Source organism: Haliaeetus leucocephalus, unplaced genomic scaffold (assembly GCF_000737465.1).
Source record: "Haliaeetus leucocephalus isolate CR32 unplaced genomic scaffold, Haliaeetus_leucocephalus-4.0 Scaffold373, whole genome shotgun sequence".
Taxonomy (NCBI): Eukaryota; Metazoa; Chordata; class Aves; order Accipitriformes; family Accipitridae; genus Haliaeetus; species Haliaeetus leucocephalus.
Window position 1 is genome coordinate 6,627,565 of NW_010972809.1, and position 25,373 is coordinate 6,652,937.

The 25,373-nt window shown below is 42.4% G+C and overlaps 1 protein-coding gene across 5 annotated transcripts; it reads right to left on the bottom strand.

Moving 5' to 3' along the window:
• Positions 1 to 8,897: 8,897 nt before the first annotated feature.
• RIOK1 (RIO kinase 1) lies at positions 8,898 to 24,390 on the bottom strand. Of its 5 annotated transcripts, none has more exons than XM_010573239.1 (15): positions 24,188 to 24,388; positions 22,952 to 23,042; positions 21,748 to 21,817; positions 20,989 to 21,031; positions 20,192 to 20,284; positions 19,079 to 19,191; positions 18,874 to 18,954; positions 17,548 to 17,685; positions 16,872 to 16,975; positions 15,243 to 15,349; positions 14,038 to 14,103; positions 12,179 to 12,298; positions 11,831 to 11,884; positions 10,634 to 10,777; positions 8,898 to 9,107 (listed from the first exon to the last, which is right to left on the bottom strand). In XM_010573239.1, the coding sequence occupies exons 1-15, from the start codon at positions 24,329 to 24,331 to the stop codon at positions 8,997 to 8,999; spliced, it is 1,479 nt and encodes a 492-aa protein (XP_010571541.1). In that variant the 5' UTR covers positions 24,332 to 24,388; the 3' UTR covers positions 8,898 to 8,996. The 5 variants fall into 5 exon arrangements, with proteins under 5 accessions (XP_010571541.1, XP_010571544.1, XP_010571543.1 ...); XM_010573242.1 differs by lacking the exons at positions 22,952 to 23,042; positions 24,188 to 24,388 and adding exons at positions 18,233 to 18,319; positions 21,365 to 21,429 and having other exon boundaries at positions 21,748 to 21,758; XM_010573238.1 differs by lacking the exon at positions 8,898 to 9,107 and adding an exon at positions 18,233 to 18,319 and having other exon boundaries at positions 10,259 to 10,777; positions 24,188 to 24,390.
• Between the last annotated feature and the right edge of the window lie 983 nt (positions 24,391 to 25,373).

A 25,373-nucleotide genomic window follows, 5' to 3' on the forward strand; every position in this document is an offset into this window, starting at 1 on the left:
TTCTTTCCACTATCTATCATGTGTATAATGTTGAAGTACATCTTAATGCAAGCACTTTGAATGACTGAAAAAGGCCATTAAAAATATGGTATTTTCTTCTTTTGCAGTATTTTTCAGTGCTATAAGCAGTAATCATCAGAAGCTCAGGAAAAAGAAAAAACACATGTAACTGACTCTTCTGAACTGTTCTTTTAAATCCTTTAAAAACAACTCTGAAGGAACCACTTACTTTCTCCTGCTGCACCAATCCTAATGTGCCAGAACACCCAAAATGCGACACATTGAAGAAACGGTGCGCCTGTCTCCCCTACACAGCTGCAACCTCTTCAGACCAGTTTTAAGCCAGCCTTAAAGCTCAACTGCCATCAGTTGCACCGGGAGTTGAGCCTTTAGCAGGGCTGAGCCCTTGGTCTGGTCCCTACCCATCCCCAACAATGACTCGCACCCTGTGCTGCACTGATGCTCCTGATGTCAGGGAGGCAAGTCACTGCAAATCTGCCACCTCAGCCACATACCCCTGCAGGGAGTGGCTTTTCAGACAAGCCAAAACTGCCCTGAAAAGAGTCGCCAGCTCTCCCTCCTGTTTCTTTGTTTTGCCCCATGTGTAGCTGGTGTGTAGTCTATGGTGAAGGTGAGGAGCTGAGGTCAGGCTGGACCAACAAGGGAGGGGAACTAGCAAGCGGTCAGAGCGCGGCGGATAGATCGGTGTCAGCATCTAGAAGGAGCAATGGTGCAAAAGGGGTTGGAGAACCACAAAGCGACAACCCCTTCTCCTCTTCCTCAACTGCTCTTTCCCATCTAGCTGTGTCTATCCAGACCGTTGCTCCATCACTTGAGCTATCATCACCTCCAAAGAACAACCGTTTCCCACATTCGCTACTATTAGAGCAAAGCAAGTCGTATAAACAGCGTGTTTCACGCAGTGTGGCATTACCTCCTTATGTTTCCTCGAGGGCCCAAATATTTGTCAGACCTGAGGTCTACCATGCATAGTGGTAGCTCTCGAGTCCACAGAAAGGCCTGTTTGTAGCCCAAAGAGACGCAACGCTCTGCAACACATGCACACTTACGCTCCACAAGTTCATGCCTGTTGAGGACTGCAGAATGAGAAACCTGATGAGGACAGAGAAAAGAAACTTGAGGAACTGCTTGTCCTAACCAGAAGTATAAAAGCATGAAAAGCAACACCTTATCTCAAGCAAACAAACTAGAATCTTTCTTTTAAACAGCAACAACCAGCAAACCCTCCACTCCCCATTTCTAGTCAGCATCAGCCATCATCTAGTCCTGCCGACTCACAGGTCTCCGGGCTCCGTGCATCCCAAACGCAAACCCTTGTATGCAGACCAAAACTGGTCCTCTTACCACCTCAGAGCAAACCTTACCCCAAACAACTCTACGCACCTGACCCCACCTCAACACTCAATCCTTACTATATCTGGTGAGAAGGCTGCTCACCCAGCCCCACCTCTCCAAACCTTGTCTCCAACCTGCTTTGACTATTTATAGGCTAACAGCAACATTACCGATATGATGACTTCAACTTATATACCTTACAAATACTAATCTGCACAGCAAAGAAGCCAGAAAGAAATTACACCTTTTCAGACTTGCTGTCCAGATCCCTAACCAAAGTGTTGGTAATGGACCTGCAACATCTCCTTGCTCAGAATTCAGCATCATTTTTGATGGTACAAACGTTCACTCAGACTTTGCAGAGCTGCCCATCCTGAGTCCCATCCATCTTTCAGGCAACGCACAGCAGGGCTAAGGATAGAGGGGGATGAACAGGTAATTTCATTTCTGGATCCTGCAAGTACCACAAAACTAGGCTGACTCTGGACAGTACCAGCTTGGCAAGCTGCTGGCTGTACCTGATCATAGGTTTAGACTAGGGAGTGAAGGGGCTGAAGAACCAGCTTTGTTTCTTGCTCATTTAGGTGCCAGAGGATTGGGATGACAGGTGCTGCTGATCATACAGCCCAGGATGATGCCTGGGGAATACAGGACTTTCCTGTTTCAGGGTAAGGCTAGAGTTGGAACTGGGGTTAGTGCTCAGGGCTGGAGGCTCTGAAAAGCTGGATCTGCCCCGATGAGTTAGTGGCAGGGCTGCAGCCAGCTACAGAGAACCAGCCCTGGCTGAGTCTGGGAGCGGGGTTCATGCTAGGCTTCGAGGGTTAGGGCTCGGATTAGGTAAAGGAATGAAGAGCAGGAATGCCAAGTAAATGCTCTGGATCCAGCATTTCTGTCCTCAGAACCAAGCTTTCTGTCCTCATACCCCCATCACTGGCCCTTCATGCCAGCCCTTCGCCCCGGGCTAATGCCAGGAGGAGGGTCACTGCCCATCTTTCATCCTCCTCTGCAGCAACCCAGTATAGCCTGCTGTGAAAAGGGAAAGGGGAATAAAGGGGGGGGGAATAAAGGCGGGGAGAAAGGACACACAAAAAAACCCCAAGCAATACCTGCCAACTGCAAGTCCTGCCCAACAATCCCAGCCCCATGGCCTTTGCAAACTCCAAAGCAGACATGAATCTCCGGGCTAGATTAGAGACAGAGTCTTAAATCTAGTGCTGTAGGCTAGGTCTAGCATTCACGTTGTTGCTTAGGAGAGCTTACAGTTCCACACAGGCTGCAGAGGTTGGAGGCAGGTTGTTGCATGTCAGGAAGAAGGGCCAAGTTTGTTCTTATGTCGAGCCTTTGAAAATAAACAACTGGGGGTGGGGGGAGCAGCTGTCAACGATGCAAACTGTGTTTAGGCTAGTGATTGTGGCAAAACAATTGCTAACTATGGCATTACACAAAAGATTGGCGTTTATGCCCATGAATTTGGAGAGTTGCGCAACAGCATCCTTGCCATTTTTTAGATTCTCACCGTAAGTCTTCATACGTATGGGGGGAAATAAAGTCTCCTTGGTGTTTGCCATGTGCCATCTAGAACCTCATCCTAAACCCAGCACTAATACCATAGCTGCAGCCCCTGCCTGGCCCAGAACAAATTATGCTGCTATCACCTCTAAAAGTATAAAACTTTGCCCAAGAACTACAAACTCAGGAGAAGAAAAAAAAAAAATCTAGGTGCCACGTACACATCCATTGAAATTTATAGAAAGTTATGTAGAGAATTGAAACATGATTAGCATCTTTGATTTATTAAGGGAGCCTTAACGCTTTCCAACATAGTCTGAGCAAGAACTTACTTCTCCCTCTAGAGGTTATGAAAATTAGCACAAGGAACATAAGATTGTGTCAAGACCAGGAAAGTAACAAGATGCTAAGACAGAGGGTCAGCGTTTTTGCTTTGAAAGTCTAGTAGCATTTTAGAAGGACCAAAATTACAACTGGAAAAACAATGAGTTATAGTTATGTATTTATTTTTACAGCAATGCCCTAGAAAGTTCAAAGTAAATTCTCAGTTAGCTTCTTGCATTTAAGCAACCTGTAAAGCTGTTTATCATGGACTATTTTTAAAGTTCACTGAGAGTGACGAAACAGTTTCTTTAGGTCCTTCTTCACTCACTGAGTGTCCAAATCCTTTTGTTTCCTCAGCAGGGAGAGATGAGGACAGGCAGGTCCCCATAACCAGACAAGAGACCCACACACACTTTCCCATCCCAGTGGTTCCCTATCATTCTGCAAGTGCACCCCAGGGGAGAAGCCCAGGGCGAAGGGCACACAGAGACAAAGCACCTGCCATGTTCTGCATCTCTGCATCGTATTTACAGTATCATATTCAAACTGGCTGTGCAATTTTGCAGGTACAAAAATATCTTGCATTGTACAAAACAGCAGGTAAAGTTTCAGCTGGACAACCAAATAAGCAATCCGGTATTCTGGAATCCATCTCTCACCTTTGCACCCCTTTATCATTAGCTTCTCCACCAGCTGTGACCAAAAACTGCAGGACACATCAGTCCTCAGAAAATGTTGGCCTCACTTCTTTTATATCTCAAAGGAGCACAGGTGTGACTCTTGCCTGAGCACACATGCCAAAAGCAAGCATGCAGCCTGCCACGGTTAGTTTTGCACTGTTTAATCAAAATATTTCAGCACGGAAATGAAAACCCTCTAAGGAGACATATCCTTACATGCAAAGCTAGCTTTACTGGCTTCATCACAGGGAAACCAAATCCACAAAACTCCACCTTCCAATGCTTCTCTCGCTACATACAGTAAAATATATAGTGTGGGAGAAGCAACAAATTAATACCAGCCTAGCACAGATCTCGGAACCGAGACGAAGCCTGATGCCAACCGCTCAGAGTGCAAACCAGCCATATGGCACTGTAGGACTTCAGGGAGATGGGGGGAGGAGTGAACCCCCCCAAAACTCCAACACCTCACTGATGAACTTTTTTAGAACTTAGCATATCTTAGCTAGGAATATCTCCCTCCCAGTCCTCCCCCCTGTACCTCTCCCACTGAGTCCCAGTGAATGACTGGGAAGATGGGACTACTTGGGGATGCCCTGGAAGATAGGATTAGTTGCGTTTGTACATTTTTATCTTTGATAGCAGAGTTGTAAATATTCCCACTCTACATACTTAAGCATTCAAGTGTCACTAAATCTTTTGGCTGCAAATTCCCAGAAGTGCATTTTGCCAAGCAAGTGACCTGTGCCTGAGAATTTGATGTCTTTCATAGGCTTAGCCTGTTCTAAAAAACAGTAATAGTAACAAAATAAAAAATAAAAAACCCAGCATCTCAGATTAGACGGCTAATTTTCAGCCTGTGCTTACCTGCCCTGGTGCAAACACCACAAGCAGCACTCTGCTGCAACACACCAACAGCCTGCCCTCTGTGTAAAGTGCCTTCTCCTGCCTGTTTTAAACCAATCCTCCACTAGTTTAAGCTAGTTCCCCTTAGCTCCGCTATTCACAGGGTTTGATGAAGAGCGCTTCTGCATTCACTTTCTCCACCGTTTTCATCATTTCTTAGACCTCTCTCATCTCACTGCTTTGCTTTCTCCTCTCCAAATGGAGGAGTCTCACTCACCCCTTTCAGTCTCTCCCTCCAGCCCCTCAGCCACGCTCTTCCCTGTGCCAACTCGGTGATGCAGAGACCGGAGCTGCAGGCAGCACATTACGTTTTAAGATTTGGTCAAACCCGTTTTGTCTTCAGCTTGAAACCTATATGTTCCTTAAATTAGAATGTAACATCATTTTCCAATTGAAAATTTTACCTATAGGGGCTTTGATTTCACAACTGGTATTTTAGAAGCTTAGCGTTTCTAGTTTAGTCAGAAAGGAGTATTAAAGCAGTTGACAGTTAACTATGCTTTTGCAGCTGTAAAAATTCATACTGATTGCCTGACCGAATTGTACTCCAATCCATTTTCAGAGAAGACATATAACAAAACATTTGTGCTTTGAAAAACATGTCAGACAATATAAAAAGCCTTGATTGCAGAAACATTCTCAAAGCCACAGTGACAAAGCAATCGAGTTTATGCCATGACCTCAGTACAGATGTTCTCATTCAAAAGAGGGGGGGGGAAATAGGAATAATCTGGATGCTCCACTTTGACACTGGAACACCCAGTGAGCAGTGGAGCAGAGGAGGAACAAGTTTGCAGTCAAGGGAAGGGAGAAGGGAATTCTCAGTCTTAAGGGTAGGGATCACACCCCCACAATTCAGCCTCACCACTGCGGTAACCTCTCAGGGTCATCTCCAGGAACCACAGCCCACCAGTTACCCCAGAGCCACCTTCCAGGGCTGAGTGCCATCAGGTGAGCTCCACAACGGAGACACTTGCAATAGCCCACAAGAGACCCCAGAGCCCTACCAGTAAGTGCAATCTTGGGGAGGGGAGGGAGGGAGGAGAAGAGTGGAAGACAAAGGGGAAGCATTATCTTAGGCTGTTTGTGTCCCAGTTCTTCTTATACAAGGTACTGGCATTCCTGCCCTGGCAATGCTTCCCTGTCTGCACAGATGCCAGCAGCAGAGCGCACCGTAAACATGCTGATATGGCCAAGTGAGTGGGCCTTGTCAGATCCTAATCTCTGGGGGGAAAAACCCCCCTATCTCATCAAACATTGATATCAACAGAGCATAACTGAGCATCTGTGCTACTTTGAACTTTGCAGCTTTTTCTTTAGCACAGGATACAAAGTCATGCCATCCCACCCCCATCCTCCCCACCCCCTATCAGACCGGTGCCTTTCTGTAGTTATGTCTAACACTTCTTAACAGCCATTCTCTTGCTTCAGGGACCACCAGTAAGATGGCTCATCTCATGGTCCTGGCCCAAAGAGCTCCCGGTCCACCCTGTTCCTGTGGACTGCCTCTCTTCTACACATCTGAAGCCTGCGATGGCCAGGACACGTGAACTGCGCTCACAGCCCACCCAACAAGCGCGTAGCCAGCTGCAACAGCTATCCCCAGGCCATCTGCACTTGCACAACATGAGCTTTTCTGGCATGCTCCACCTCAGGTGCTCTGCAAACACCCTGCCTATGTAAACATGCCCTAGAGAAAACACCTGAGGTAGATAGCTCATGCTTTGCACAGCCTGCACAGACATCCTGCTGCACATCACTGCGAGCAAGGCTCCAATCCCAAATGACTGATTGAGGACCACCTTCATGCTGCAGGGTGGCTAGAGCTAGGCAGACCTGATCAGGCTGTGGTGCACGGCCTGGAGGGAAGATAAGGTGATGTGGGCTGGGACATTTCCTCTTCCCTCAAGCACAGGTGATAGCAGCCTCCTTTCTCTGAAGTGTCTCCTCAGGTAAAGGAGGTAAACGCTCCCCAGCGGGACATGCACTGTGGCTCTGGGGCTTCCAGGCTCTTTGCCAAGAACTAGCATTTATCCTTGTCTTCAGAGCACCCAGTGCCAATGAAAAGAAGGTTGTCTCTGGTGCCTGACAACCCCCAACTCACACTGATAAGCCATGGACCAGTTTTCTGGTGGAGTCATCCACTGCTGAGCTACATGAAGTTAAAGCACACACAGCTTCTTAGAGATTCACTTATGCTTAGCCCGCTTCACCAAAAATGCTGAGGTCTGCCTAATGCACAACCTGTTGCTGGAGGAAGGCAACAGTTCAGGCACAACCCCCCCCGGTGCACACACCTTCATGAGCCACAACTGCTATCGCAGATGCACACACCATAGCCTTGTCAGTCAGCAGGAAGAATCCCCCAATAAAATAGGATTTCAAGGGCAAAGCGCACCAAGCTGTTACTGTTTCAGTCACCTTTAGCACTGCACCTTTGAACACCTCTGGTTCAGAGCAGCCATCACCAAGACCACCTCTGCCTGATTACGTCAGAACACAAGCTCCCACGACAGCAAGGAAAAGCAGGAAATATTGTGTCCGTACATCTGCCAGCATCTCAGCCCTTGGTGTTAAGACAAATGTCCATCAACAGTAGTCACACTCACCTCTGGACTTAGGTCTTGCACCTCCTCCTTCCTTCACTACCAAGTTAGAGGCTGCCCCCTTTCTTACACCTGATGTAATGCCATTTTCCAAAATGCAGGTATTTCATCTCAGTCTCCCAACAAACATCCCCACTTGCTGAGGAAATACCAGTCTTGCTTCCCAATATGCTCCAGCAATACTGTCTACACTTAAATGCATACTGTACGTAAGAGTGCTGTCAATTCCTGTATGGGTAGGGAGAACGGGAGCACAGATAGAGATCTGGAAGCATTGACCAGTTCCTCTCTTACCAGATTTCTAGTCAAAGGCACCAAAGAGTTTGTGAAAGTCAAACTGAGGAGTGCAACCCCGTGTGCAATTGGCCAACATCATCTTGCTTTTGGGTGTGGGAGGTGAGGAGCAGAGAAGGAAGCTTCACTCTGCCCCTGGCCGACGCATCATTGCTGGATATCCATTGATGGATAAAAGCTGTCCTCTGCCATCAGACAACGTATATCCTGTAAGCATAAATCCCCAGGGCATCAACTCCACCCCTAACATAGGAGAATATATCAAAGACATTTACTGGAATCAGAACCTTTCTCTGTGCTGGCACAGGGAGTTCTGAAATGGCACGCAGTGGGAAAAGACAGCTGATGTGCTGCAGCAGGAGGCAGACACCACTCTCAAGACTTGTCAGCCTCAGTGGCCAAAGCAGCTGCCAAGAGAGAGGTTGGTCTGTCTTCAGTACAGTGCCTTTGCCCCAGCCCAACTGGGTCACTTGTGAGCAGAGGTCTGTCAACTTCTCCCTAATAAAGAGCTGGGGCACCTTGGCACAACATGGATTGGTAATGCTGAGCCACACCACAGAGAGGTCCTGCCACAAGCCTTTACACAGCCTTGAATTCAAACACACATGATTAATCTTGATGGCAAATACTCATTTGACCAGCTTACAAAATCCCTGGTTCATAATACTCTTAAGAGCAACACTGCCCTGTGTTGGGATCCAAGCAAAAATAAAAATTACAAAAAAAATCGGGCTTTGGTCTGTTTGGGTATGCCTGCCCGATTGCTTCAAAAGGGCACTGGGCAATAAGGACAGCTGCTTCCCAAATCAAAAACTCAGCTTTCAGTAAGAAAATATTAAAGGTGATGCAAGCACAGGAAGGCAGCAAAGGCACAATGCCTGCAGAGTTTTCCGTGGGTAGACTGTGACAGTCTGCAGAGGACACCTAGCTCAATTTGCTTCCATACTGTGAAGAAGGCAAGGGCCTTTAAATCACCGTTTGCCCTCCTCCGAGAATCTGTTTGAATCAAATCACTGCTCTGGAACAAACCAAACTAGCTTGTATGCAGTGTGAGGCAGGGGAGTTAAGACCCCAGGAACAAATCAATGCAAATTTAACAACAGGTTAAACCTGCACAGGTAAAGGATTTTAACATGCACATTCTTTCCTATTGAGAAACCCATGGCATATACTCTGTTCAATTACACTATGTTATTAACAAAACCACCCGCACAGTTAATAGTGTATGTATATAAATAAAGGATTTTAATTTAAAAAAAAAAAAAGATGGTGACTAAATAACACACAACAAACCATCCCTTTCCTCAAGCCAAAGCTGATTCTATTTGCCTTTCTTCATTTTTGCAGTCTTTTCTTTCCGCTTCTTCACATGCTTTGGGATTTTAGTTTTTCTCTTCTCTCTCTGGGCTTCTTTAACCATCTTTTTCCTTTCCTATAAAGAACCAAACACCATTCATTTAAAGCCAGAAGGAATGAGAGATTTTGAGCAGGTCAATCATTTGTTCCATTAACGAGTTAATTAATGCACCACATAAAAATGAGGTTATCAAGAGGAAGAAATAAAAAAGAAAAAAACCCATCAATAGGAATGGTGAGGGGAAAGGAAAAAGAAGTATAGGTTGGGGGTGGAGCTAAGAGCTCCACACTGGTAATGACAAGGCAAAATTCAGACTAGTTAAAACCTGAGTTTCATGCAACCTTTGAAGAAAGGGAACAAGAGGCACTCTTAACTCATGCTATTTACACCTAAGATTACAACAGGATACCTGATCTAGGTTTTCTGCTACCCTCGGGGCTACTATAGTATGTGTTTCTATATGTCATGCAAAAATACTGATCCAGTAACTGCTGGTAACTCAGAGCAAGCTGATCATCACCAGGATTGGCAAGAAAGGGTGCTATGCTACTGCAACACACTATAATTTGTGCCAGACAGTGAAGAGACTACACTCAAATGGAAAATGCAAAGTCAGCGTAATGGGGTGAGGGGTGGAAGTAATTGCTGCTAATCAGTTGTTCAACCTACAGCTGAACACATAGGTTACCAAAAATGTCATCTTATTCACACAAAAAGAAGTCCAAATGAAAACCTATGCATAAGGATGAGAAGTGACCAAGACTTCCCTGCTTCACATCTGAAAGGCAGCAGCTCTAGATCAGCAGTAAGTATCTAGAAGAGTACTACATTTTTATCTGATAGATAGGGAATATATTATCTTACCTTTTCTAGGAAGAAAAGCCTAACAAGCAAACCCCCAAATCTTGAACTCCTTAAGCCCAGCAAGTTTCATCCTTCTTTTGCACAGCACCTAAAAGGCTGCCAAAAGGCTCTCGCCCATGGGTGATACTCTGCAGAAGAGCCTCACCAAAACAGAGCATACTTGTTCTGCAGTTTGGAAAATGAAACCTTAAAAAAAAAAAACCAACCAAACGCAAACCATAATCCCTTTGCATGACTGTGTTACATCTCTTGCCCACAGCAAAGCTAGCCAGTCTGTACTAATGGTACTGCAAAAGCCACTGTGGTACAAACATTGTCACCAAGTCTCTAGTTCTATAGATCAAGTGGTCTCAGTTCCCTGGGCAAAAGGAGGTTAATCAGGGACCATGACCACAAACCTGAATAACAAAGCCTAGAAGAGTAGCCAGAGGCACTGAAAAGCTGCCTAGGCTCCACTAAATTCCTGCTTTGCATAGCCTTAGAACTCCCTGCAGAGATCCCTCTTCTAGCTTTGTCTAGGCTAGAGAGAGCTATGTCACATGTTCCTCTACATAAAAATACAATTCATAAAGCATCCATAATGAAATTCACTTTCTCTGCTCTCATTCTCCACAACAGGAAAAGTCCATACCTTGTTTCAGACAAGTAGCAGCAAGAACCACTCAGAACTAAGTTTGGATTTTTTTCCTGTCACATAGGCAGAGGTGGGAAAAATAAACAATTCCTGGCCAGCTGACCTTTTTGTCCATGCTAACTTCAGCAGGTTTATCTTTGGGATGTACAGATTCTTTACAGCCCAAATCGGAGTCCCCTGAGCTGCCACCATCATCATCAGAGTCCGTTTCTGACTCATCTGCCTTCTTTTCAAGAAGTGCAGGAATCTGCAAGATATATCAAGAGAGAATTATATCAAACCAAAACAAAGAAGCCTAATGACAATACACACACACACATATATATATATAAAACAAATCAATCTACTACAAAGAAAACCTTGAGCGAGCTTCTGCCATCTCCTTTACTACAGCCATCACTGAGTCTCAAGAAAAAGAATGAAAAGTAGATTAATCCAAACTAAGAACGAGGAATCTAGAATGTACACCACAGAATCTTTTAGGTCAGGGCTCACAGCACAGCTGTATTGGCACTCCCAAACTAATTTCCGTAAGTTAAGCAGCAATTTGCTAATTTACGTGGAAGCCAATTTTTAATTATATTTGGATCATACCTAACTCTACCTTGGGGGCACTCTATGTAGGCTTTATTGCAAATACAAATATCTACACTGGGAAACTCACTTATTCTTAAGCCTGAAGACTGTGCCACAGCCTGATCCCATCCATATTTATATTTCCATTTTAAAACAGAGTCTACACCACTGCTAGATAACATTTACAAAGGAAGGAGGGGAAATCCACATAAGGCTTCCGCCTTGAATTGTATTGCGACAGACTGATCTGTACTCAAATTCTTATCCAACATACTTTACAGAAGTGTCACTGTCAAGTACTTAAAATATAGTAAGACATAATATCTTATGCCTTATACTGCAGGGTTGTTCTTTAAACAATAATTACAGCAAAGCTACTCTGAACATAACAAAACTTGTAGTCATGCTACAACTTAAATCAATTACATTTTCCATAATTGGAAAACATCTTCCCTCCTCTCCACCTAAATTTTAGAGATCATGGCCATAGCAAGGATTATCATTTCATTCTCAAGTAACCCAGCATCAGCCACCATGCAGGGAAGCAATTCATGTGGTGTGCAGACACACTGTCATGCCAGACCCATCCCAGACATAAATGGCCACAACGCCGACAAGAAGCTTCTTTCATGGTGTCAGCTGCAAGACAAGGCATTTTCTGTACTCCTTATAAGAGCTTTTCTGAAAACGACTAAATTGAAGGATTTCAAAGAGACCCTCTCACCTTCTGAACACCAGACAAATCCTTCTTCAGTCCTGTCACAGTCTGGTAGAGAATCTACACCCAGGGAAAGAGAAAGAAAATCACATTATCAAAATATGAGTCTTAAATCTTCATGCCAAGAGAAAATTATTATCTTAAAAAAAAACAAAAAACAAAAAAACCCCAACAAACAGGAAAAAACCCACAACATTAGCATTAGTACTAACCAGACGATTTTGAAGTATGACACTAGATTCAGTACTCCACGCCTTGGTAACAAGGCTTCTGGTTTTGTTTGTTGCTATCAGTTTCTAGCAAGAATTCATATTCCCTCCCTCTTTTTTCCAGTGCCTCAGCATGGCTACTCACATTATCTTGCTGAACATTCAATGCCATATCCTCTTCTTTCAATTTCATCATTATATCCACATCTCTCTCATAGTTTTTAACTTCAGTCAAAGTTCGAGGTATGTAAGCCTTCTTAAATACCTAGCAGAGTGAAAGGAAACACAGATTTACTAATTTACATATAGTTTCATTATGTTCTTCCTTCCTAATTATGCATCCTTAAGAGAATAATCATAAAGGATTTCATGGCTCAGAGAAACTAAAAATGAACACAGCAGTCATCCACTACCATTTGAACTGCAGCATATCCTTTTTTTTTTTGCAGGAGCAGAATTAACATGCAACCTACACATTATTGATAGATCATGACTAACAATGCTCCATCCTTAGCATGACTACCACCAGGCCACTTGTAAACTTCTCCAATCCTTCCAACTTTCTCTTGACCTATTTGAGTCCTAAGGTTTTATAATCTAAGGATTTTCTCTGATGTTTTTATTGTGATGTTTACAATGCCTTCAGGAGGCAACTCTGTTAAAATGTGCTGTTAGAACTTAATCTCTTTATATAATAATACCTGCTTCAACCTACAGTCCAACTCAAAAAAGGTTCCTGCAGCAGTATAGTACAGTAAACCTAACTGCAGTATCAACAACAACATACCTAAAATTTGTCATGCAGTCTTTTTGAAACAGTTCTCCAGCAAACTTAAGTCACTACTAGATCAAAAAGAAGTATTCTGCTTCTGTTTTTCATGGTATCGGTTTGACCCCAGTACAAATTCAGTACACTTTATGATCATAACTGCTAGACTAAGTGCTATGCAAAGAGCAGAGGCTCCCACCTCCACAGAGCTTGCCCTTAATCAGCACTACTCTTTTGTGAAGGAAGTGACACAAACTAGCTGTGGTCACATGAGAAGCGTAAGAGAAATAAACTGAACTTAGATGCTACTAAACCATCTCTCTTATAGGTCAGTACCTTTATATAAGCAAAGGAATAATTGGTTTGCAAAAGATGGGCTTGCAAAGAAACACTGGCATCTGACGCTATAGTTCAGAAGTTGTATGCTGAGGATATCTTAGGTAACCACCCCCCCCAAACCCCCAAAAACATCTTTCCTTGGCCAAGCTTGAGCCAGAAGCAGTCAGTAAAACCTGCAGAGCTCCAAGAGAAAACGAAAAATCTTTAATAAATCAAGTAGTATTGCCTCCAAAGATAAACACCATGTGAACCAGTACAAATAGGTTCTCACTGCTCAACACAGAGTTGGTGTTTTGGTTTTGGGGTTTTTTTTCAGTTTTTGTTTGGTTTTCTTTTTTAAACTCTTCTGGAACCGATAGATAAGACTAAGATAGAAATTGTTTCATCTTTACATCAAGCCTTTCCAGAACGTTAGCAGTTTTCTGTAATGGACTTGAGATGGCTTCACTTAATGTAAAAGCAAGGGAGAGAAACAGTACATGGAAGAACTGAATTAGACTAGGACTGGAGCTAGACAGGCAATTTGGTTAATGCATGTATCCAAATATCCTACTTCTGTATCACTGGTCCAAAAACACTGGCATAATCAGATCTCTCTACTCAGTTTTTTTGTTAACTGAACCCGAACTGGAAGATACATCAAGGGGCCTAGCTACAAGCAAACATCTTGGTTCAGGAAGTAGAGTATTTGCCTTCTAACACCTTATCACTGTCAGCTTTTACACATGGTATCCCTTAATACTTCACATCTCAACTCGTTCAAGACATCTCATTATCACAAACAATGTTTTGCTTATCAACTGTACATTTTGCCAAGTAAAACAGAACATTTTTCATTGTTTAGAAGAGGCAAGGTTAATTTTAATTTCATAGCAGGAACAAAAATCCTCGCTTACTTCCTCATCCACTTTATCTTGACTGGATCTTTCCTCCTCTGTTCGTTTCGATGCTATTTCCATTGCCTAAAGAAATATAAAACAATACAAAGTTATCACTCTTCAGAATCGCATCACTTAATCCAACTAACCATTCCCATCTGTGTTTCTCCCTGGACTCCATACTGTCACTCAAATACTCCTGCTTTCCCTATGGCAACGCCTTGAGCGACACCTAATGGTAACCAACATTTCTGCAAAGCACACTTAGAACTGCAGATCTGCTTTATTAATAGAGGGAAAACATGCTTGCTGCTCCTCCCAGACCAAATTATGGCAGGCCCAGCATGACTACAGGACATAACAGCGCAAGGAGAATACAGCGAGCAGTGCTCAGTCCTGGAACTTGGCTGTTCTCATGCACGTTGAGCAAGTCAGAGGAGCACAAGTAAGGGGAAACATGTAGCAGCAGCTCTTGTCTCATTCAACCTCCAATATGACAGAAAGTACACAACATTTGGAAATCCCCATGCTGTACTTGTATTTGGACCACATTCACGTGGTCTTGACCAGGAATGACACATCAGATCTCCACTCTGGAGATCATGGCATATGCAGCCCCATTTCTCTTGCGTTAACTTAAAAAGCTTTTTTTTTCTTCCCCCTCCCTTTTCAAAGAAACATCTAACTGGGAGCAGAGGACTGGCAGCTAGAGATGAAATACAGGGGTGCTGCTAGCAGCACTAAGTTTACCTCCTCCTAGAATCAATGTGTTCTGCCAGCTGCTATATTTGCCTAGCAAGACCACGTACCTTGGAGTAACACTGCCCCAAGTCATTCCCTTCCTCCCTCAGCCTGCCCTGCCCAAATCTGCATGCTTAACCCCATACTCTATATAAGCATGGTTATATTTCTGCAGAGCTTCTTCTTGCCAAAACCCACAGAACTATTTTAAAGGATCCTGGTTTTAGTAGCACCTGAAACAGACATTTGAGTTTTCATGATTAGACTTTTTAAGAAAAAATAGAACAAAATTGTTGTCAACCTATAATGGTATAAATGGAAAAGACCTGTATGCACTTTTGAAGCACAACATAGCATAACATGTCGGGTACCAGCTTCCTTCAAAAGCAGGATGTAGAGTAAATGAGATGAAGGAGCTTGAACTAGATCTGATTTTATTGTTCAAGTCTTCCTACATAAGCAATAAGACCATGAGGTCTTACCTTAGACAGATAGTCATCAATGTTCTCACTTGTGATAGAAGGATCAGTAATAAACTCAAACAGCTCCCTCACAGTCATCACTGCAACACTGTGCTTCTGGAAAAAGTCTACCAGGAAACAAGGAGGGAGACAAAAACCATAAGTAATTATGTGTAACATATGCAGCTGTGATGTTAAAGTGACAGTTACAGCAAGCCAATGGCCCTGATGACTTGGGAAAGTTTCAGCAGCATGTACTGCATCATATTGGGTTTAGTTATCAGATGACTCTTGGCCATCTGAAATAAAACTGCTCATATTCCAGATGCAACAAATACTGAAAGGAGAATAACTGGTTAAATACAAAAGCCAAATCAATTTCAGCAGGAGCCAGACTTAATGAAGTAGAGGCTAAGAACTACTAAGTACTACACTCAGAATTGGTTTCTTGAATCAAGTGTAACCAAATTTGGAGGCTACACTTCTGTACTGAAAAACAGCAGCAAAAGACATTGAGGACTGCTTAATAAGTGTTTCCTACTAAAGTTCTCAGAAGATCTCTCACCGTGAGAAATTAATCATAGAAAGAACAAAAAGATTTCATTTGGAGGCAGCTCGCTGTGCCCATGGAACCCCAAGCCTTGCAATGCTCACAGCTAGGGCTGTCTTTGTGGGAGGACTACACAGAGAAAGTTGCAGTGACAGGAAACAAACAAACAAAACACAACAAAACCACTGCAGCTCACTGAGGCACTAAAATATCTAGGGAGAGCAAGCCAAAAGACATGAAAAAAGAGCAAAGATGCAAGTATCAGAGCTGGAAGGGAATTATTAGAAATCCATGAATGGAAAAGGAATAAAGAAAAACTAGCATACTGGGCATCAACAAACACATAGCATCTAAATGCACACAGTTGTTCCACAGACTTTCAAGAGTCTCTGTAAAATTAGAAAAAAGCCAATCTGAAAAGAAAGGGGCAAGAAAAGCAGCCTGCAGTGACAGATTTCTTGTCCACAGAGAGAAACACAGCCTACCAGGAGATGTGTGTCTGTTACATAACATGCATACTCACACATGAGGACGAAATTTAAAAAAAAAAAAAAAAACCACCATAAAGGTACCTTGTTTATCAAAGCACTATGACAAGTGATAACACCTCTAATAAATTACTCTATGCCTCAATACTCTCAGCTGACCTGGACAAGTAAGTGCAGAGAACTTCATAACACATGGTAACTTCTTGCCAGCTGAGGAATTCCAGATGTGGATTCCACTTACAGAAGGAAACAGATCACTATGCCCGCGCAGTCCTTTAAGTAAGTGAAGTTAAGACTGCGGTGGGTGCTGCTGCAGACTGGGACTGCTCTTTAATCAAGCTGGGACTGGTCTCAGATCTATCATAAATCTGAGATTCAGCCAGGTGACTCATTTCGTCCCGATGATTTCTAGCAAAATAGAGTACACTTTTCTGAACTTAGTACAGTACACTGCTCCCCAAGGAAGCCATCAGAACCCAGGAGAAGGAGCATTTTAACTGAAGTTTGACAGCTTCTACAGACAGTTATACCTGAAAGAACACAGGTTAACATAGTTCACCTTCCTAAATAAACCAGCTATCAGAACAAGAGTTGTAAGTGCAGCCCACTCACCATTAACGTTGGCACAATCCTTTCGCAGGAACTCCAGCGCATGCGGGTGGTCATGCTCCACTGCCTGAGACACATCAATGATGTATACATCCCCGCTGTGGTACCTGCAAAACCACCATACAGAGCTGCACTAACTCCACCACTGTTATATGGGAGATATTGAGGGGCAGGCAACAAAGCATGCTTCAAACTTAAGAATCACCAAACAATCTTAACATATTTCTGTAGTGTACACCTCGCATATTAGGGCCAGAGTGGCTTTTCTGGGTCAATCCTTTCCCTCCTCTACACAAGCTGTATTATTAAACTTTAAAGAAATAGCCTTCTTGTGAACACAAAAAGCAGAGTTATGGGTAAGGGGAGAAAAAGAAAAAAAAAATACCTTACTAATTTTTTCTCTAGTCGAGGGGTTTTTTTTTGTTTGTTTGTTTGTGAGGGGTTTTTGTTTGGGGTTTTATTGTCATGTTTTTGTTTGTTTGGATTTTTTTTGTGTTTTTTTTCTTTAAAACAGAGAAAGCTCAGATCTGGGTCAAAAGCTACATAATTAACTAAGTTACAAAACCCAGTCACAAAAAGGACCCCACCCTCCCTTAAAGGTACATTAGTACTCTCACACAGAGGTTGCCAATGCATACATTTTAGATGTCACAATTCAGAGCACAGTTTAAAAACATACAGCATATTAAATTCACTGAGATCTGCATGAACAAGCCTGGCATCTTGATACATTCTTCTCATGTACTGGATGATTTGCAGGTACAGCTCCCGAACTTTGGAGTCAGATAACTGAGCATTCTTCAGCAAAGGAGCAGGCCTTGAAATCACAACACAAAAACCAGAAAGTGAATATTTTTGCCTTCTTCATACCAGCTGCAAATGCTTTAATCGCTGTACCTGATCCTTCTGCTCACTAAGTCTGTCAAGCAAGTCAGCATGAGCAGCTAAGCGCACAGAGCCAGCATGAAGGGCAGCAAAGCTTGGTATATGGTTGCCAAAGATACTGGAGCTTTGTTTCCAACATGAGCTAACTTGGACCACGCTACATTAATGGTTGTACTACAAAACGATGAGCTATCTTCATGTATTATTAAGCAAGCTTTTCCAGCCTTAATCTCTGGTTAAGCCACTTTACAAATTCATTTTGCACACAACTGAGGCTTCAGAATCATGCAGATTGTCTGCAGTAGTAGCTGGCACGTGTCTGGGTATTCTACAGGTCACACACACGTAAGAGTAACATATTAATTTTACAGGCCTAAAGCAATAGAAGGTAAATTCAGAGGGTTGGATTGTTTGTTTTAATAAACCTTTGTGGAAAGCTACTAATAAAAAAAAATATTTGATTTTCGAAGGATACTTACCTATCACCTTTACCAATAAAGCCCATGACAAGCACGTGACTTCTTAGCATAATTGGCTCTGGGCAAGGTATCTGGGCTGTATTCAACCTGTAACATAGCAACAAAGCCACAAAAAAATAAAACCAAACTCTACTATTTGCACTGCACTAGTGCCTATAGGAGCTCTGTTGCTTTAAACATAATGCACAACAAGAGCTCCTCTATTCAGGAAACTCTCACTTGTTAAGAACAACTAGGAAATGAATACAAAAAGCCACAACCATTCTGGCTCTGACCCTTCTCTAAGCATTCCTCTGTCAGACAAAGAATCTTTACATGGTTCAGGTTAATCCTAGATTAACCTGTATCACACAGTGTGCTGTTACTCAGCAGCAGCTATTTCTAGCTTTTCCTCGCTTTTCAGTCATGTCAGAGAGTTCAGACATCGAAGAGCTTAGAGCATGAGCAGCAAGACAAAAGAATATCTTTATTCCTCCCTCCCCTTTCTTTTTCCTCCCACAGGGAAGCTTAAGACACTTTCCTGAATATTCCAGAGACCCTAAAAGGTAGTGATAGCCACAGTCTAGCAATAGGAGAATACCTCCTATAAACTTAAAGTTTCAGTTACCTTTGCATGCTGAAATAAAAACTGGAAGAATCACCTTATTAAATTCCTCATTTCTTTTTCAGCCCATGTCTTCACCATTTTTCTTGGGTTGCCTTTGCAATATCCATGACGAAATCTTTAAATAAAGAAATAAGACAACAGCGACTCTTAGCCAACCAATACAGTATTAGCACTGGTGATTTTACCACCTTTCAAACACCACCTCCTCCGCAGTAAAACCAGGCAGAAGTCAAACTCACCTGAATTCACCACTCACATACTTATCCCGATCTTTAAACATCAGAATAGAGGTTTTGTAAATCTTTATTGCTCTGTTCTCTCCATTCGCAGTACTGGCATGATATACATTAGCCTATCGGATTATGAAGGGAAGAAATAATATTAAAGAAAAACTCTTTAAACCAACATAACCTTCTCTCTTCTTCGTTTTCTGACATCCTGGAAAAGATCTGATAAGCTTTCTCACCCCAGCCCCTATGTGGTACCCAGCTGAGTGAGACTGCACACAAGGGCAATCTCTTTTTCTACCAGAGGCAGCTTACAGGAAGTACCTAAGACTGGGTAGGGGTGTGACAATGCATATAGGACAAAAACAACAATGCACAAGAGAACTCTCCCTTATCCACATTTTGGAGACTAAAACAAGCCCTTGTGTGAAGGATTAATATGAGCCTGTGCACTATCTAGGCCCCAAAGCATGGCCCAAATACCTCACATTGACACCTCTACACACGGCAGAAGTATGCCTTTAATCAGCATCCAAGGACTTGGAAGAAAACCAGATCAGCCAAGGGATTAGGCATTCTAAAACTGATTTATTAATTCATTCGGAAATCTGTGGTCTGGTTTTAATTATCTGCAATGTTACTTGATAATAACAGCACACAAACATGCTAGTTTTGTAAAAATAATGAAGGTTTAATGGTATTTTAAACAGAATTTTGTTACACCATTTAGATACTCCCATGTCTGCTGTCATGTAGAGCCAGTCTGATCTGCACACAAGAGAGTCTTGCATGAAGAAAGAATTACCTGGGTTTGTATGTTTTTTCAGGCACTGTTTAATATTGTGTGTACACATACCCTTTCCAAAAATTTCAGTTGTAACATACAATTAACAAGATCCACAAATTTAAGATAACATTTAAATATTCTGAGAAATCTTTCATACTTGGGCAAACTTGTTTCCTTTAACATAAATTGCACTTTAAGATAACTTCCTACCAATCAAGCAACACACACACAAAAAAGTAGTACTAAAACCAGGCATTCCAATACATCTTCCGAGCACCATAAGCTTCCACCTAGCTTGCTGAGAAAAAGACTATTATGTCACTTTTAATAAAACTTACTTCTTTCCCTGTGCTGATGCAGCCATTGATTTCTGATATGACACCTCTAGTTAGCATCTTGAACAAAATCATTCGGGTCCTTGGATCCAACACCTCAAATTTAATACAGAAAAGTCAGCAGAATTGCTGTCTCTGAAGAGGACAAAACCTAGTAATACAGTCCAGTCTTAGTACTGTACTAAGGGACCCACAGCATCAGACCATTCTTAAGGATCAAACAATAATCCAAACAGCAACCACTCAGAATTTTGCCATGATTCTAAAACAATATTTCAATTTTGCTTTCAACATGATTACTTTTTTTTTTAAGCTAAGCATATGTCCTTGAGCTAGCTCTAGAAGAGATAAAAGAGAATGATTTCCCGCCCACTGTTGCATTAAATGTGTTAAAATAAAGCTTCTTTTGAGATACAGCTGTCATAACTGAAATAGAGCAGCTATGTGGCATTGGGCCAGTAATAGTTCAGTCTTGCTAAAGAAAAAAAGTAAAAAGCAAACCCAGCACATCTTTATTGTACTTTAGAATTTCAAAAAAACTTAAGATGGAATTCTGCATTGCATATATGATCAAATCACAATGCTAAGCACAAAAAATAAGCTTCAAAATGTTTATGGAAGCAAGTACAACCTTCATACAGGAAAGAAACATAAAGAAACAACATGTCTCTTCAGGATAACAAGGGAAACAGAATTCCAAGGCAAAACTCTGTTCCTACAGTATCCATTTTATCACTGATTCCAAAACTCTACATTATTTGTTCTGGTCAAAAGAGAAATTTGATGAATTAAGGACTTACCTGTTCTACTGTTGCTCTGTCTGACTTGTCTTTGACTCGGTACCTAGCAGAAGTGAAAATAAAATTATACAATCCCACATATGGACTCAGTACTTTGACAGAGTAAAACACGACATTCTGTATCAAATATAAGATGACAGCCTCAAGAAGTATGACTTTCAGTTCATACAAAAGCAAAGGTTTCCCCTGCAGGCAGGGTTAAAAAAAAAAAGAAAAAAAAGAAACCCATAAACATCAGCGCCCTTCACTTTTATAGATATCTTCTTGCCTCCACTGAATTATGCTCATTCAGGAGAAAACAGTATATGTCTTAACAACTTAAGGTTATAAGCTGGAGGCTTTAAAAAAATTTAATGAAGAAGTACTTTTCCCTCACCAATTCATCAGGCGGAACCTTCAAAAGGCTTCCAATACCTTTTTAGCCCAACTGCTTAAGGACCTCTGTTTAGAAAAAAGACTATCAGAGATAAAATAGTCTCTTCTAGTGGAATGACACCTATCACTTCTGTCTTACTACACCAATACAATCAGATGTGCTACCAGGAGCAGTGACAGAAGAATCAAAAGTTTGGAACGATTCAGGCAACTGATCTGGAAACCAAAAAGTTTAAGACCAAAAGGAAAATTGCATGCAGACTACCTACAAATTTTGGTTTTCTTAATAAATTTATTCAAAACTCAGGATCACACTAGAAAATAAGAACTACTCTTCTGGGTTCAAATTATTTAAATGAAAATAGAACCACGAGTAATACTCACAGGTCTGCTTCCTTCTGTCTAGACTTTTCTGTGACTCTGTTTATAACAGAGTCATCAAAATTTAACTTATCTGAAAAACACATAAGAAGAAATAAAAAACAACAAAAAAAAAACTCCAAGAAGTTTCCTATGTTTGGAATTGCCCCTGCAATTCTGCCACCAGCCGATATGCCACAACACAATATTAAAACACAAGCGGAGCTCTCTGTAGCAAGCACAGAAGCTTAGCTACATACCAGAGTTAACCTAGCTCTCCCCTCTGTCTACTTTTCAAAGTGGTACTATAAGGTAAAAACACAGATGAGTGAGACAGTCCCACAGACTTGGAGATATAATGCCATCCAGAAGTAATGCCTTTTGGATAACATCTCACCATTAAATTTGTCTACCCTTCTCTTATCACAATCAAATGCCATTTTTCCGAACAGAATAAGCAACAGCCTCCAGGATTCTCTCCCCATGATGTATTTAAAATGGTGTTAATCAATTGCTAAATGTATAAAAGCTGCTGTATTTGGCTACATATACCAGCACCACTCTTTTAAACCTTCATTTTAGAATAACTTCATTATAAAGAAAAACACAACCTCTGTTTACTACCCTGTCAAAGGCCACAATCACAGCTACATCTAAGCCCTAACAGGCTGAGCTGAGCAGCCATTTCCATGACATGGTAAACATCAAACTACATCAGCTAGGACAGCAGCCTCTTTGCTTATCACAGAAACTCTACCCCTGTGAGATAACTGTTGCATAAGGTACCACCCTAATACTACAGGGGACTGCAATAGTCTAGAAAAATTAGCTATGGTAGCAGCTTTGAGAATGACCAACATCATCACAATAGAGAGTTGATACACTGCCTCCAGCCAAACAGCTTGCTCCTACAGAGAAGCTAGGGAAGAAATATTTCAGCTTTATGTGCTCTGGAGAAGTCAAAGGGAAGGAAAAAAAAAAAAAAAACAAAACCAAAAAACCCAAACAAAACAGCCCTGTGGCTCTAAAGGGGGATTGAAGGGGGTATGACAGCTGGTTAATGGAGACTAAAGGCAACTTCCAAGTACGCAAATGCCATTTTTTAATCTGTCTGGAAATGGATAACTGCCATTCCAGTGAGTTCTGGCTTAAAGTAAGCAGAATTAGTCCAAGAATGTCACAGAATGGTATCTGTTTTCATAAAAGAAGACAATGCAATTATACTCACCTAAATTAATTTTATGTTCAAATTTCCTTAAAGCCTTGTCTGTAGGGGTAGACATTTTTGCTGAATAGCAACTAGGGGTCTGTCTATTTGCCTGAAACAAAGGATTTGTCGATATAAGTTGCCTTCTCTAAACAGCCCATTGGAAAAGTTAGCTCAAATGCCTATGCCTAGAACTATAAAAAGAAAACCAGAAAGGGTGAGGAAATGGATACGGATTAACATCAGATTTTACTTAATTCAATAAAAGAAAATACAGGTGACATATCAGTTAAAATTCCAAAAAGTGCCTCAATTCGGGGTTATTTTTAGTCTGGGAATTGAGCTGCAAGTCTCTCATATTAACACTTTTTCTATCTGTAAAAGGAAGTGACATAGCAGACAGAAACAAGGAGAAAAATGAGAAGGTTAACAAAGAGAGAAAACTTTCCAAGATGCTGTCTTTTCTTACAGGTAGTCTTCTCCAAACACAATTAGTATCTGAACGTGATTTCACCAACACTGGACAGCATAAACCTCTAACTAAAGGCAAGAATAAATTACCCAGGACAAGTGCTGTGAGTCAGACATGATATGCCATGATCAGCACCACTCTAATCTCAACTATTCTGTTATGTTGGTATCAATAAGAAAAAAAGAAGTTTTGAACCTCCAGTGTACAAGCTGAAGGCAAGAAGGATGTTAGTTCTCACATCACCTGTGCTTTTCATTCTGCACAATGCCAGTTTCTATGCCAACAGCATATACTCTAAATTAATTCATTTCTAGCACCTCCCTCCATCTCCTATGCTTGCTTTTGCCTCCCTCGCCATTAGTCCAAAACATAACCTGTTTCACTCTGGGTGTGACAAGCAGGTGTGGTCTTAAAATCAGATAGAAAGGATGGGGAAGATGCTTAAAAACACAGAGGACAAATACAAAAAAGTAAGCAACATCAGTAGAGATTGGGGTGGGCAAAGAAAGAAAAGTTGAGAAAGGTAAGGAACAGAAAGAAAACTGCAGTGACAAAGAGAATCCAGTGATAAGGTTTGAGACAAGGAAATCAAGCGGAGCCCTGGCTACGACGTACATACACACATGGCATGGCAGAGGATCAGACTCAAAGGAAGGGGATTCTCTCAAGTAAAAATTTCCATTTGCATTTATGCTCAACATAACACTAATAAAGAACAAAGCCTTCAGGTTAACCCCATTTGCTCTTGGACACCCTTGATGCCCACAAAATAGCCTTCAACATACCTGTGGATTGCATCCACCAGCAGCATTGTGGCGCTTCATGAGTCTTCCCACCTCATCATCCCAGTCCCAGTCTTCATCTTCCCCGTCATCATCGTTGTCGTCATCATCATCATCTCCTTCCTCACTGTTAACTTCTTCACACATGCATGACTGGCAGTTCTCGGTGACCTCGCCTTCTTTAGCTGTTTCTGTGTCTTCTGTAAATTCACTTCAAACAAATACAGATGTTTATACAACTACAAATGACTGTTGCAGTCATCAAAAATTTGATATGTTTATCTGAACAAATGATTTCACAAGGTTAGCTCTCAATGAGAGGTTTCTCACTTCACCTGTCTCTAAGCAAGCATATACGAGGGTGTCGCTGCCTTTAAAGGATGGACTACGTTTAAATTATCTGCTTCACCAGATCAGTGCTGCCTTCTAACTTGTTCTGCAGTTACACATCTTTGGATCCCTCTGACTCCACACCAGGTAAACACACCAGATCAGGCCAGCTGGCTCCTTCACCAGAGACGAACCGCTCTGGTTACTGCCACAGCAGATTTCCACCTGACAAGGTATCCCACAAAATCTCACTGAGGCAGACAGCCAACCTACTGGTAACTCAGGGCACCAGCACGACCTATGCGAAAAAAAGATCTAAGAAGGAGTTTGTAGGAGAAGTGAATCCTCTTGACTTACTCATGTCTTACTGTCTGTAGTATCTGCCAGAACAAGTACGTCCCAAAGCAGATTGTCCGCCAGCATTTGACATTTAATTAAACGAATCACAAACTGGAAAGCGAATGGCCTGAACCCGTAACACAAGACCATTCCTTACTCGCTCCCCACTAAATACAAAAAGCTCCAGGCTTTCAGCCCAACTCCAAAACGAATCGAAGCGATTCGCTGTCCTCAGCGGCTCACCGCGGTTTCGCCCGTTCGGGCACGATCAGATGACGCCAAGGTGAAACTGCCTCCCGCACCCCGAGTCTGCGGGCGGGTCTGCCCTCCCCCGCAGTGTTCGGGGGGCACCCCCCGGCCGGGCCTGCTTCCCCGCTGCCGGGCGGGTGCAGGACTGCTCCCCTCACCGCTCGCCGTTGTTTGCCGGCCGCCCCTGGGGGCGGACGCAACCCAACCGCCGCTCGGCAACCGCCCCGGGCCCGGCCTCACCTCACGCCGGCACAGGGCGCCGCGAGAGGCC